The 11,905-nt window shown below is 48.8% G+C and overlaps 1 protein-coding gene across 1 annotated transcript; it reads right to left on the bottom strand.

Annotated features, from left to right (window-relative positions):
- Positions 1-744: 744 nt before the first annotated feature.
- Positions 745-11,842, bottom strand: CWC25 (CWC25 spliceosome associated protein homolog). Its single transcript, XM_033078895.2, has 10 exons — positions 11,765-11,842; positions 10,210-10,382; positions 8,243-8,479; positions 7,110-7,179; positions 5,827-5,957; positions 5,611-5,680; positions 4,655-4,734; positions 3,000-3,083; positions 1,902-2,063; positions 745-1,330 (listed from the first exon to the last, which is right to left on the bottom strand). Exons 1-10 carry the CDS (start codon positions 11,780-11,782, stop codon positions 1,216-1,218), a joined length of 1,140 nt encoding a protein of 379 aa, XP_032934786.1. The 5' UTR covers positions 11,783-11,842; the 3' UTR covers positions 745-1,215.
- Between the last annotated feature and the right edge of the window lie 63 nt (positions 11,843-11,905).

Raw genomic sequence — 11,905 nt, 5'->3', positions numbered from 1 at the left:
CGCATGGTTCCGCCCGGCCCGGCTCTCCCCCCTCCCCGTTCCCGCAGTGGTACCGCCCAGCCCCGGCAATCCCGGCCCGTTAAGCTTTTCCCTCGCCGGCCTTGCCCCACCCCCCCCTCCGCCGCCGCGGTGGTTCGGTCCCTCCTCCCCCTCCGCCCGCCCCCGCGGTGGTTCGCTCCGCCGCGGCCGGCCGAGCCCGCTCCGGCCCCGCGCCGAGGAGGCGCCAAGATGGCGGCGGGCTGAGGGGGTGGGGAGCGGGAGGTGCCATGTCCCTCCCGAGCGGGGGGAGCCGCGGGCGCTGTCGGCGGGAGAGCCCCGGCTCGGGCTGCGGCAGGAGCGGCGAGAGCCGCGGCACGCGCTGAGCTGTGACAGGGAACAACGGGCAGCGACAGCGGACGGAGAAGCAGACAGAGCGGAAAAAACCCTATTCCCCCCTCTTCTTCCCGGAGATGGTCTCGCCCAGCCGGCGTGACGCGCCCGACAGGGCCACGCCCCCTGGGAGCGGACCAATCAGCAGCGAGGCGGCTGGAATTATGAATGGGCTGTTACGCACGTCACGCGCCGCCGCTTAAAGGGCCCGCGGCTGCGCGGGGACCCCGCCGGGACCCTCGAGGGGACAACGGGAGGACAACGGGGGGGACAACGGGGACCCCTCCGGCCCTCTGTGGTACCCTCACCGACCCTTCCCGCTCACTGCTAATTCACCCCCGCCCCTCCCATCCCCACCCAGAGCCACAAAGGACATTTAATAAACGATAGTGAAGTTTCTTAATTAAAAAGGCAAAATAAATCTACAGTGCTGTACATATACACATTACTTACATTACAAAATCCCAGAGAATTATTTGCTGTGTCAGCTAGGCTCTGCTCATTCCCTTTTTTTTCCCCCCTCAGAAATTGCTTCTTTTGGGTGAAAGATTAATGAAATAAATCTGGGAGCCACCAAATGCCAGCCAACGGGGACAGGGTGGAACAGGATTCGTGGAGTTCTGTCCAATTCCATGGAATCACCTCACACGTGTGGTAAAACCCAGTTCTGCTCTGGATTTTTAAAAGATCTTCAGGAGGAAGCAGTGACCACCCAAGCTGGGTAATGATGGACAAAAGTGACACCAGCAAAGCCCCAAACCCAGAGCCCTGAACACATCCTCATCCTCTGTGGGAGCTGGAATTGCTCCAGACAAATGTCCACCGAGCTCCTGCCCAGCACAGCTTTCACCTCTGCATGAAGTTCTTCTCCAGGGCTGCAGGAGTCCTCTGCAGGGAGTGGATGTTGCGTTTCACCCGGTCCTCCAGGCTGGAGGTGGAGGCACTCTCCAGCTTCAGGCGGCTGCAGGGGATGGGAGCACAGGGAGAAATCAAATTCTGACACTCAGGGATTGCACACTGGGGTGGAATTCCTTCCTGGGAGGGAATTCCCAGAGGAGAAGATGTGGATTGTCAGGAGCAATCTGGGGTTTAAGGTCCCTTCCCACCCAAACCATTCCAGGATTTTGTGATTTGGTGATGCCAGCCTCACAGCTTTGCTGCCACGAGCACAAGGGATTAGTTTATCAATTATAATAAGGGATTACTATTATAAAAATCACTATTATACACTGTAATTACTATTATATAAATTAATCAGAGTTCAGGGGTTTTACATCCAAATCCCACAGACTCACACAGACTTTGCAGGCCTCAAACTGTTGCAAAAATCTGAGAATTTCTAAATATCTGCACATAAAACACTCCCAGAGTGGCAAAACATCACCAATACCCAGCTTGGCTCTGATCCCAATTACCAAGAACCAATTTTTTTTGGCTTGAGGATAAAATGTGGGATGTCACCAGCTCAGGAAGACACAGAGATGTGGAATTCCATCAGCTGAGGGATGATGAGGAGGGGCTAAAAGACTCACTGGAAGAATTTCCCATCCCTGGAGTCGAGTTTCTGCAGCTCCCTCTCCAGCTCCTCCTCCCTGCGGTGCTTCCTGAGGTTGTTGGCTCTCTCCTCCTCCCTCCACTTGGCATTTTCCATCATTTCCTGCCTTTTCCTCTCCAGTTCCTCAGGGGAGATCTTTCTGGTTGGGTGGAAAAAAAAAGAGATTTTTTTCTGTGAATGGAATTGTTCAGGTTCAACCAAAGGTGGTTCCCAATCTCCCCCAAATCAGGATTTAATTCTGGAATATCCCAGTTCTCCAAATCCCAGCAGGGTTTTTTTTTTCCTCCTCCCTCTTTGATTTAATTATCTCCTCATGGGTTTTAATTGATTTTCATTTTTTGTGAGATTTTCTTTCTGTGGGATTTTCTCTTTCTGTAGGATTTTCCATGGGATTTTTCTGTGAGATTTCCTTCGGGATTTCCTGTGGGATTTTCATTTTCTGTGAGATTTTCTGTGAGATTTTTCTATGGGATTTTCATTTTTTTGTGGGTTTTTCACTTTTTGTGTGACTTCCTGGGGAATTTCCTTCCAGTGTGACATTTCTGTGGGATTTTCATTTTCTGTGGGATTTTCTGTAGGATTTCCTTTGGGATTTTCATTTTTTGTGGGATATTTTGTGGGATTTTTCTGTGGGATTTTCCTGTGGGATTTCCTTTGGCATTTCCTGCAGGATTTTCTGCAGAATTTCCTACAAGATTTCCTGTGGGATTTTATTTTTTTTTGTGTGTGATTTTTTTGGTGTGATTTTTCTGTGGGATTTCCTGTGGGATTTTTCTGTGGGATTTCCTTCCTGTGTGATTTTTCTGTGGGATTTCCTGTGGGATTTTTCTGTGGGATTTCCTTCCTGTGTGATTTTCCTGTGGGATTTCCTGTGGGATTTCCTTCCTGTGTGATTTTCCTGTGGGATTTCCTGGTGCCCCACTCCACCAGCAGAGGACATGGTGGTTCCCAGGCATGCCCAGCACAGGGACAGGACACTGACAATGACAGGACAATGACAATGACACTGACAGTGACACTGAAAGGACAGTGACAATGACAATGACAGGACAGTGACAGTGACAGTGACACTGACCTGGTGTACCCCGAGGGCTGCTGCCGCCTGAAGCTCTTTTTTGGGGACGGGCTCCTGGCTCTGCTCTTCTCCTCCCTGCTGTGCCTGCAGCCCCAAAACAGCCCCATGAGCACCAAAATCCCACAAAATCCCCTGAATTCCCCCCAAAATCCCCTTCAAATCCCCAAAAAAATCCCCCCAAATCCCCCCAAGATCCCATCTCCAAACATCCCCTGGGGCTTTAACACATTCTGAGGCTCAGGTGAGTCCCACAGCTGCAGGGTTGGCACTCCAGATATAAATTTTAATCTGAATGGACTCTGAATTTACAGTAATTTCACAATTATAAGCTGCACCTGATTATAAATCATATGTTACAATACAGAGTGTGATCAAAGGTGTCTGTTCTGTCACCATCTGTTGAGGGTGGGGCAGTGATCCTGATCTCTGTGGGAGATATTCTGCTAATGGGCATCCATTGAAACCAGGCAGGGCAGTGTTCTTTATCTCATGGGATATCTCCTGTTCATGGCCATGTTTATAAACCAGGCAGGGCATTGTTCTTTATCTCATGGGATATCTCCTGTTCATGGCCATGTTTATAAACCAGGCAGGGCAGTGTTCTTTATCTCATGGGATATCTCCTGTTCATGGCCATGGTTTATAAACCAGGCAGGGCAGTGTTCTTTATCTCATGGGATATCTCCTGTTCATGGCCATGGTTTATAAACCAGGCAGGGCATTGTTCTTTATCTCATGGGATATCTCCTGTTCATGGCCATGTTTATAAACCAGGCAGGGCAGTGTTCTTTATCTTTTCACAACCCATCCTTCCTCCAGCCAGTCATTTTCTGCTCATGGCCATTGAGTCCCACTGTGGCACTGATAAAATTACTGCATCCCATTGGGAGTTGCTGCAGCCAGGGGGAAGAGCCCAACATTTCTTACCAAGATAAAAACAGAGGTTTTGGGACACTAAGGGAGCCCCTTTCTCCACTGGACTCCAGAGGAAAACCGGGTTTCTCCACATCCCCACTGGAGCTCTGGAGGGAAACTGCACCTTGTCCAGGAGCACTGCTCCAGCTGAGCCACATCTGTCACTGCAGGAGGATGCAGCCACCATGGAATGGGACTGCTGCCAACACCCTGCCTGACTGATGGGTGTCAGGTTGTACTCTGACTGTGTCAGGGTTTGGGGTTTGTTCTTTGTAGTGCTGTATTTCTATTTTAATTTCCCTAGTAAAGAACTGTTATTCCTATTCCCATATCTTTGCCTGAGAGCCCCTTGATTTCAAAACTATAATAATTTGGAGGGAGGGGGTTTACATTCTCCATTTCAAAGAGAAGCTCCTGCCTTTCTCAGCAGACACCTGTCCTCCAAACTAAAACAGCAACTTTTCATTCTTTGTCCATATATCAGCCACACCTGATTATGTCACACTTTGGGTTTGGACCAAAATTTTAGTCAAAATGGTGCGGCTTATAATGGTGAAATTACTGTAAATAAGAATATTTTTGAAGTGCCTTAAAGAGCAAAAGCTTCAGAAGTGAGTGTGAAAAACAAGCAGTGGTGAGAGCACAAAACAAAATATCTGGAATTTTAGTGTGGAAAACAAGTTTTAAAAACAACCCCAACAAACAGGGCAGGGGCTGCTGTGGGTGCCCACCCCACTCACTGCCTGCTGTGGCTCCTGCTGGAGTGGCCCTGGTGGCCCTGGTGGCCCTGCTGGGGCTGGCTCTGCTCGGGGTCCCTCAGCTGCAAAGCACAGACACACAGGTTAGGGCTGCTCTGGATCCCAGCAGGGTCTGGAATGTTCTGCTGGATCACAGATGGGAGCAGATTATATCACATTATACAATATTGTATCACATATAGGATATATACTGCCATATCTTATTGTATCATATCTCATATCATGTATTATATATTCCATTCTATTCCATTCCATTTCCACATTTCCATCCCATTCCATTTCCACATTTCCATCCCATTCCATTTCCACATTTCCATCCCATTCCATTTCCACATTTCCATCCCATTCCATTTCCACATTTCCATCCCATTCCAATCCAGTATTCCCATTCCATCCCAATCCAATATTTCCATCCCATCCCATTCCAATATTTCCATTTCATCCCAATCCAATATTTCCATTCCACTCCAATCCAATATTTCCATCCCAATCCAACATTTCCATATTTCCATCCCAATCCTGTATTTCCATCCCAATCCTGTATTTCCATCCCAATCCTGTATTTCCATTCCATCCCCTTCCTATATTTCCATTCCAATATTTCCATCCCCATTCCAATCCAATATTTCCATTTCATCCCATTCCAATATTTCAATTTCTATATTCCCATCCCCTTCCTATATTTCCATTCCATTCCAATATTTCTATTCCATTTCTATTCCATTTCCATTCCAGTATTTCCATTTCTATATTTCCAATCCCATTCCATCATTCCCATCCCATCCCATTTCCATATTCCCATCCTATTTCTATATTTCCATCCCATTCCATTCCTGTATTTCCATAAACAAGTTCAAGGCTTAGGAGGTTCCAAATTTAACCCAAAAATTTATTTATTCCTGTCCCAGTTGCTGCATTTTCCCTGTCTCAGGGTTTACCTGCAATCCATATCCTGGGATTTTGGAGGGAGCAGCCTTGCAGGAAGAACTCTCCACTTTTTTCTGAGACCTAAAAACCAAACCAAATAATTTCATTTTTTCACCATTTTTCACACCTCAGCAATGCAAGACACCACACTGAGCACAACAATTAATGAAATTAATTAATGAGAGGAGCAGAATGAGGTGGTTTTGCCCCAGAAATGGAATTCTCACTTTTTTGGGGCTCTGTCCTCCTCAGAGCTGGAGCTGCTGGAGCTGCTGGAGCTGCGGCGTCGATGCTTCTTGTGCTTCCTCTTCTTCTCCTTCTTCCTCTTCCTCTCCTTCTTCTCCAAACTGCTCTGCAGCTGCAAAGGCAGAGCCCAAAAAAAATAAAAAAGGCAAAAAGGTCATTCAGGATCTCAGGGAAAAGAGCAGCAAAATAGAGGGAAAAGAAAAAAAATAAAAGGTAAGAAGGTCATTCAGGATCTCAAGGAAAAGAGTAGCAAAACAGAGAAAAAAAAAATAAAAGGTAAAAAAGAGCAGCAAAACAGAGCCAAAAAAATAAAAATAAAAGGTAAAAAGGTCATTCAGGATCTCAGGGAAAAGAGCAGCAAAACAGAGCCAAAGAAAAAATTAAAAAAGGCAAAAAGGTCACTCAGGATCCCAGGGAAAAGAGGAGCAAAACAGAAAAAAGAAATAAAAGGTAAAAAAGAGCAGCAAAATAGAGCTCAAAAAAATAAAAATAAAAGGTAAAAAGGTCACTCAGGATCTCAGGAAAAAGAGCAGCAAAACAGAGAAAAAAAATAAAAATAAAAGGTAAAAAGGTCACTCAGGATCCCAGGGAAAAGAGGAGCAAAACAGAGAGAGAGAAAAAAAAAATAAAAGGTAAAAAGGTCATTCAGGATCTCAGTGAAAAGAGCAGCAAAACAGAGCCCAAAAAAATAAAAATTACAATATAAAAATGTGGAGGTGTTGTTAAAATTGTAATTGAAATTATTCTTAAAATGTCTGAATTATTTATAAGAGAAACACCTTTATAAAAGTTCAGGTGTGTATAAACATTCAAAGCCATTTATAAATTACAAGCCAGAAAATTTCATTTTTATTCAAAAATTGAATAATAAAAATTCTGATTTTTGCCCTCCTGGCACAAAACCTTATCCAAAAAAATTTTTATATTTATATCATGTTATATTTATAATCTTTATATTTCTTTACAAGAAATATAAAAATGAGAAGACATTTCTAAACCTCTTCCAGTTGATGAAATTTATAAATTTTACACATTTCTAAAAATTTTATACATTTATACAAATTACAGACACTTACAGAAATTCTGCAAATGTCTCGGAATTTTTATTTCAAGGTGTGAAAAATGTGTTTGCAGAGAAAAGATCTTGATAAAAATGGAAATATTTATAAAAACTTGCAGCCATTTATAAATTCCCAGCCAGAAAAAATCAAATTTGAGGAGTTTTAGGAGCTGAAAAATTCTGATTTTTGCTCCTCACACCTACCAGAGCTTTGATTTTCTTCATTTTCACTGGGTTGTTCAAAACTTCTCTTTTCTTCTCCTCCTCCCTCTTCCTAAAGCAGGAATAAAAAATAAAAATCTGGGTTTAAATCACATTTCACAGAGAGGATCCAGCTCTAAAAAAGAAAAAAAAGAGAGAAATTTTGTGTATTCAGAAAAAAATGAGGAATTCTCATTGCTATTCAGTAACAGCAATATTTATTATATTTAATTTTTATTTTTATATTTAACTGCTAATAATATTAATAACTCAGATTTTTTGTGACACACCTGTTTCTCACATTGCCATTCAGTAATAGCAATATTTAGTTATTTTTAATTTTTATTTTTGTATTTAACTGCTAACAGTGAAAATACCAAAGAACTTTGTTTCTCATTGCTATTCAGTATATTGAATTTTTATTTTTGTATTTAACTGCTAACAGTGAGAATAACAAAGAACTTTGTTTCTCATTGCTGTGCAGTAACAGCAATATTTAGTTACATTAAATTTTTATTTTTGTATTTAATGGTTAACAACATGAACAACTCAGAATTTTGTCACACACCTGTTTCTCATTGCTATTCAGTATATTTAATTTTTATTTTTGTATTTAACTGCTAACAGTGAGAATAACTCAGAACTTTGTTTCTCTCATTGCTATTCAGTAACAGCAACATTTAGTTATTCTAATTTTTATTTTTGTAATTAACTGCTAATAATATGAACAATTCAGAACTTTTTTCTCAATTGCTATTCAGTAATAGCAATATTTAGTTATATTTAATTTTTATTTTTATATTTAACCGCTGACAACATGAACAGAACTTGTCACACATATTTTTCTCACACTGCTATTCAGTAACAGCAATATTTAGTTATTTTAATTTTTATTTTTGTATTTAGCTGCTGACACCATGAACAGAACTTGTCATACACCTTTTTCTCACACTGCTATTCAGTTATAGCAATATTTAGCTACATTTAATTTTTATTTTTGTATTTAACTGCTGACACCATGAACAACTCAGAACTCTGTTTCTCACATTGCTATTCAGTAACAGCAATATTTAGCTACATTTAATTTTTATTTTTGCATTTAACTGCTGACACCACGAACAGAACTTGCCACACACCTGATCATGAACAGAGGGTCCTCCCTGATTTTGGTGGCCATGTCCAGCACGGAGCTGGCCCCAGCCCTGGCAAAGATGGAGCCAGGCAGGAGCCCTGTGTCCTCAGAGGCAGCACTGTCCTTGTCCCCAACCTTGTCCAGGATGAATTTGTCCACAGGCCGTCCCAGCAGGTACTCATCCCTGTTCACCATCCCCCCAGGGCCCTGGTACATCCACTCCAGCTTCTCCTCGCGCTTCCTGCGCCAAAACACAGCCTGGGATTGAGCTGGGGCTCCAGATGGGACAGCAGGGTGGGAGGGGGCTGGGGGAGGGATGGGAGCAGGGGGAGGGAGGGGATCAGAGGGATGGGATCAGAGGGATGGGATCACAGGGATGGGGATCACAGGGATGGGGATCACAGGGATGGGGTCAGAGGAGGGATGGGATCACAGGGATGGGGATCACAGGGATGGGGATCACAGGGATGGGGAGCACAGGGATGGGATCACAGGGATGGGAGCACAGGGATGGGGATCACAGGGATGGGATCAGAGGGATGGGGATCACAGGGATGGGGATCACAGGGATGGGGAGCACAGGGATGGGGAGCACAGGGATGGGATCACAGGGATGGGGAGCACAGGGATGGGGAGCACAGGGATGGGGTCAGAGGGATGGGGATCACAGGGATGGGGATCACAGGGATGGGGATCACAGGGATGGGAATGCTGTCCCTGTGCCCTCTGTGCTGTCCCCTGTGCTGTCCCCATGCAATCCCCCCAGCCATTCCTGTGCCATCCCTGTATCATCCCCACACCATCCCCTGTGCCATCCCCATGCTGTCCCCCATTCCATCCCTGTGTCACCCCTATGCCATCCCTATGTCATCCCCATGCCATTCCCTGTGCCATCCCCATACCATACCTGTGTCACCCCTATGCCATCCTCTGTGCCATCCCTGTTCTGTCCCCCATGTCACCCCCGTGCCACCCCCATACAGTCCCAATACCATCCCTGTGCCATCCCCACACCATCCCTGTTCTGTCCCCCATACCACCCCCATGTCACCTCCATGTCACCCCCATAACATCCCTGTTCTGTCCCCCGTGCCACTCCCATACCACCGCCATACTGTCCCAATACCATCCCTGTGCCATCCCCACACCACCCCCATGCCATCCCTGCTCTGTCCCCCATACCATCCCCATGCCACCCCCTGTGTCATCCCCATGTCACCCCTGTGCCATCCCCCACCATCCCTGTGCCATCCCTCCATGCCATCCCCTGTGCTATCCCTGTGTCACCTCTGTGCCATCCCCATGTCATCCGTGTTCTGTCCCCCATGTCACCCCTGTGCCATCCCCATACTGTCCCCAATACCATCCCTGTGCCATCCCCACACCATCCCTGTTCTGTCCCCCGTGACACCCCCATGTCACCCCTGTGCCACCCCCGTGCCATCCCCATGCCATCCCTGCACTGTCCCCTGTGCCATCCCCCCATGCCATCCCTGTGACATCCCTGTGCCATCCCCATACCATCCCTGCTCTGTCCCCCATGTCACCCCCATGTCACCCCATACCACCCCTGTTCTGTCCCCCGTGACACCCCCATGTCACCCCATACCATCCCTGTTCTGTCCCCCATGTCACCCCTGTGCCATCCCTGCTCTGTCCCCTGTGCCATCCCCCCATGCCATCCCTGTGACATCCCTGTTCTGTCCCCCATGTCACCCCTGTGTCACCCCCATGTCACCCCCGTGCCATCCCTGTTCTGTCCCCCCTGTCACCCCCATGTCACCTCCATGTCACCCCTATGTCACCCCCATGTCACCCCATACCATCCCTATTCTGTTCCCCGTGCCACCTCCACACCATCCTTGTGCCACCCCTATACCATCCCCATACCATCCCTGTTTTGTCCCCCATGTCACCCCCGTGCCATCCCTGTTCTGTCCCCCCTGTCACCCCCTGTCCCCCCGCTCTCACCGCACGGTGCCCATGTCCTCGGCGTAGCGCTGCATCTCCTCGCGCGCCCGCTCCTCCTGCAGCTCCCGCTGCAGCTCCTCGATTTTCCTCCTCTCGGCCTCGTGCTTCTGCTCCGCCTTCCACACCTTCTCCACATTGCGCAGCGTCTGCGGGTGCCAGCTCTTCTTCAGGTTCTGCACGGACAGGGAGGGACCGGGTCAGAACGGGACCGGAACCGGGTCAGAACCGGGTCAGAACGGGACTGGAACTGGGGTCAGAATAGGACTGGAACCGAGACTGGAACCGGGTCAGAACGGGACTGGAATCGGGTCAGAACGGGACTGGAACCGGGTCAGAACCGGGACTGGAACTGGGTCAGAACGGGACCGGAACCGGGTCAGAACCGGGACTGGAACCGGGTCAGAACGGGACTGGAACCGGGTCAGAACGGGACTGGAACCGGGTCAGAACGGGACTGGAACCAGGTCAGAAGGGGACTGGAACCAGCGTCAGAACGGGACCGGAACCGGGTCAGAATGGGACTGGAACCGGGTCAGAACCGGGACTGGAACCGGGTCAGAACCGGGACTGGAACCGGGTCAGAACCGGGACTGGAACCGGGTCAGAACCGGGATCAGAACCGGGACTGGTACTGAGATCGGAACTGGGATCAGAACCAGCATTGGCACCAGGATTGGCACTGGGATCAGAACTGGTACTGGGATCAGCACCAGGACTGGCACCAGGATCAGAACTGGGACTGGTACCAGGATCAGAACCAGGATTGGCACTGAGATCAGAGCCGGAATTGACACTGAGATCAGCACTGGGATCAGAACCGGGATTAGCACGAGCATTGGAACCAGCATTGGCACCGGGATCAGCACTGGCATTGGAACTGGCACTGGGATCAGAACCAGGACTGGCACCAGGATCAGAACCAGGACTTGCAACGAGATTGGCACTGAGATCAGAACCGGGATTAGCACAAGCATTGGAACCAGCATTGGCACCGGGATCAGCACTGGCACTGGAACTGGCACCGGAACCAGCACCAGCATCAGATTGGCATTGGGACCGGGGCTGGCACCGAGCAGCCAGGGCAGGGCCCACCAACACCAGGAGCGAGGGCTGGAGACCGGACCTGCAGCTCCCCTGGCCCTGGGAGCAGCCTCAGGTCCCGGGGAAGCCTCAGGGCCCTGCCCTGCGGCCCCCTCAGCATCGCCGGGCCCTTCCTCAGCCTCCCACGGCCCCTCCGAAACCCCCTCAGAGCCCTCCCGGCCCTCTCAGCCCCCCATGTCCCCCTCAGCCCCCTCTCCCTCCCCGTCAGCGTCCCCACCCCTGCGGGCTCGCCCTTCCCCTCTCACCCCCCAGGTACCCCCAGACCACCCGAACCCTCTGAGCCCCTCTGGCCCCCCTCAGTCCCCTCTCTGTCCCTGCTTCCCTTCAGCTCCTCCCAGCCTCCCCAGCTACCCCGTTCCCATCCCCGGCCCTCTGGTTCCCCTCTCAGCCTCCCGGTTCCCTCATTCCCCTCTCCGCCCCCCGGTTCCCCTCTCCGCCCCCCGGTTTCCCTCACCAGGTCTCCCCCCCCCATCGCGGCTGCCGGCCGAGTGCGTCCCCCGCCGCTACCGGAAACGGAAATACGTCATCAACGCGGGGATCCGTGGTTCCGCGCGTCAGTTTCACGTGATGTCACTTCCGGTGCGCCGCGGAAGCG

The sequence above is a fragment of the Catharus ustulatus genome, chromosome 23 (assembly GCF_009819885.2).
Source record: "Catharus ustulatus isolate bCatUst1 chromosome 23, bCatUst1.pri.v2, whole genome shotgun sequence".
Taxonomy (NCBI): Eukaryota; Metazoa; Chordata; class Aves; order Passeriformes; family Turdidae; genus Catharus; species Catharus ustulatus.
This window is presented reverse-complemented; position numbering and strand designations above follow the sequence as displayed.

Excerpts from the sequence above, each read along its gene's own strand:
- CWC25 (XM_033078895.2), bottom strand. Across the intron at positions 5,681-5,826 it reads GAGGACAGAGCCCCAAAAAA|GTCTCAGAAAAAAGTGGAGA; the intron begins GTGAGAATTCCA and ends TTTGGTTTTTAG. Across the intron at positions 4,735-5,610 it reads TCCCAGGATATGGATTGCAG|CTGAGGGACCCCGAGCAGAG; the intron begins GTAAACCCTGAG and ends TGTGCTTTGCAG.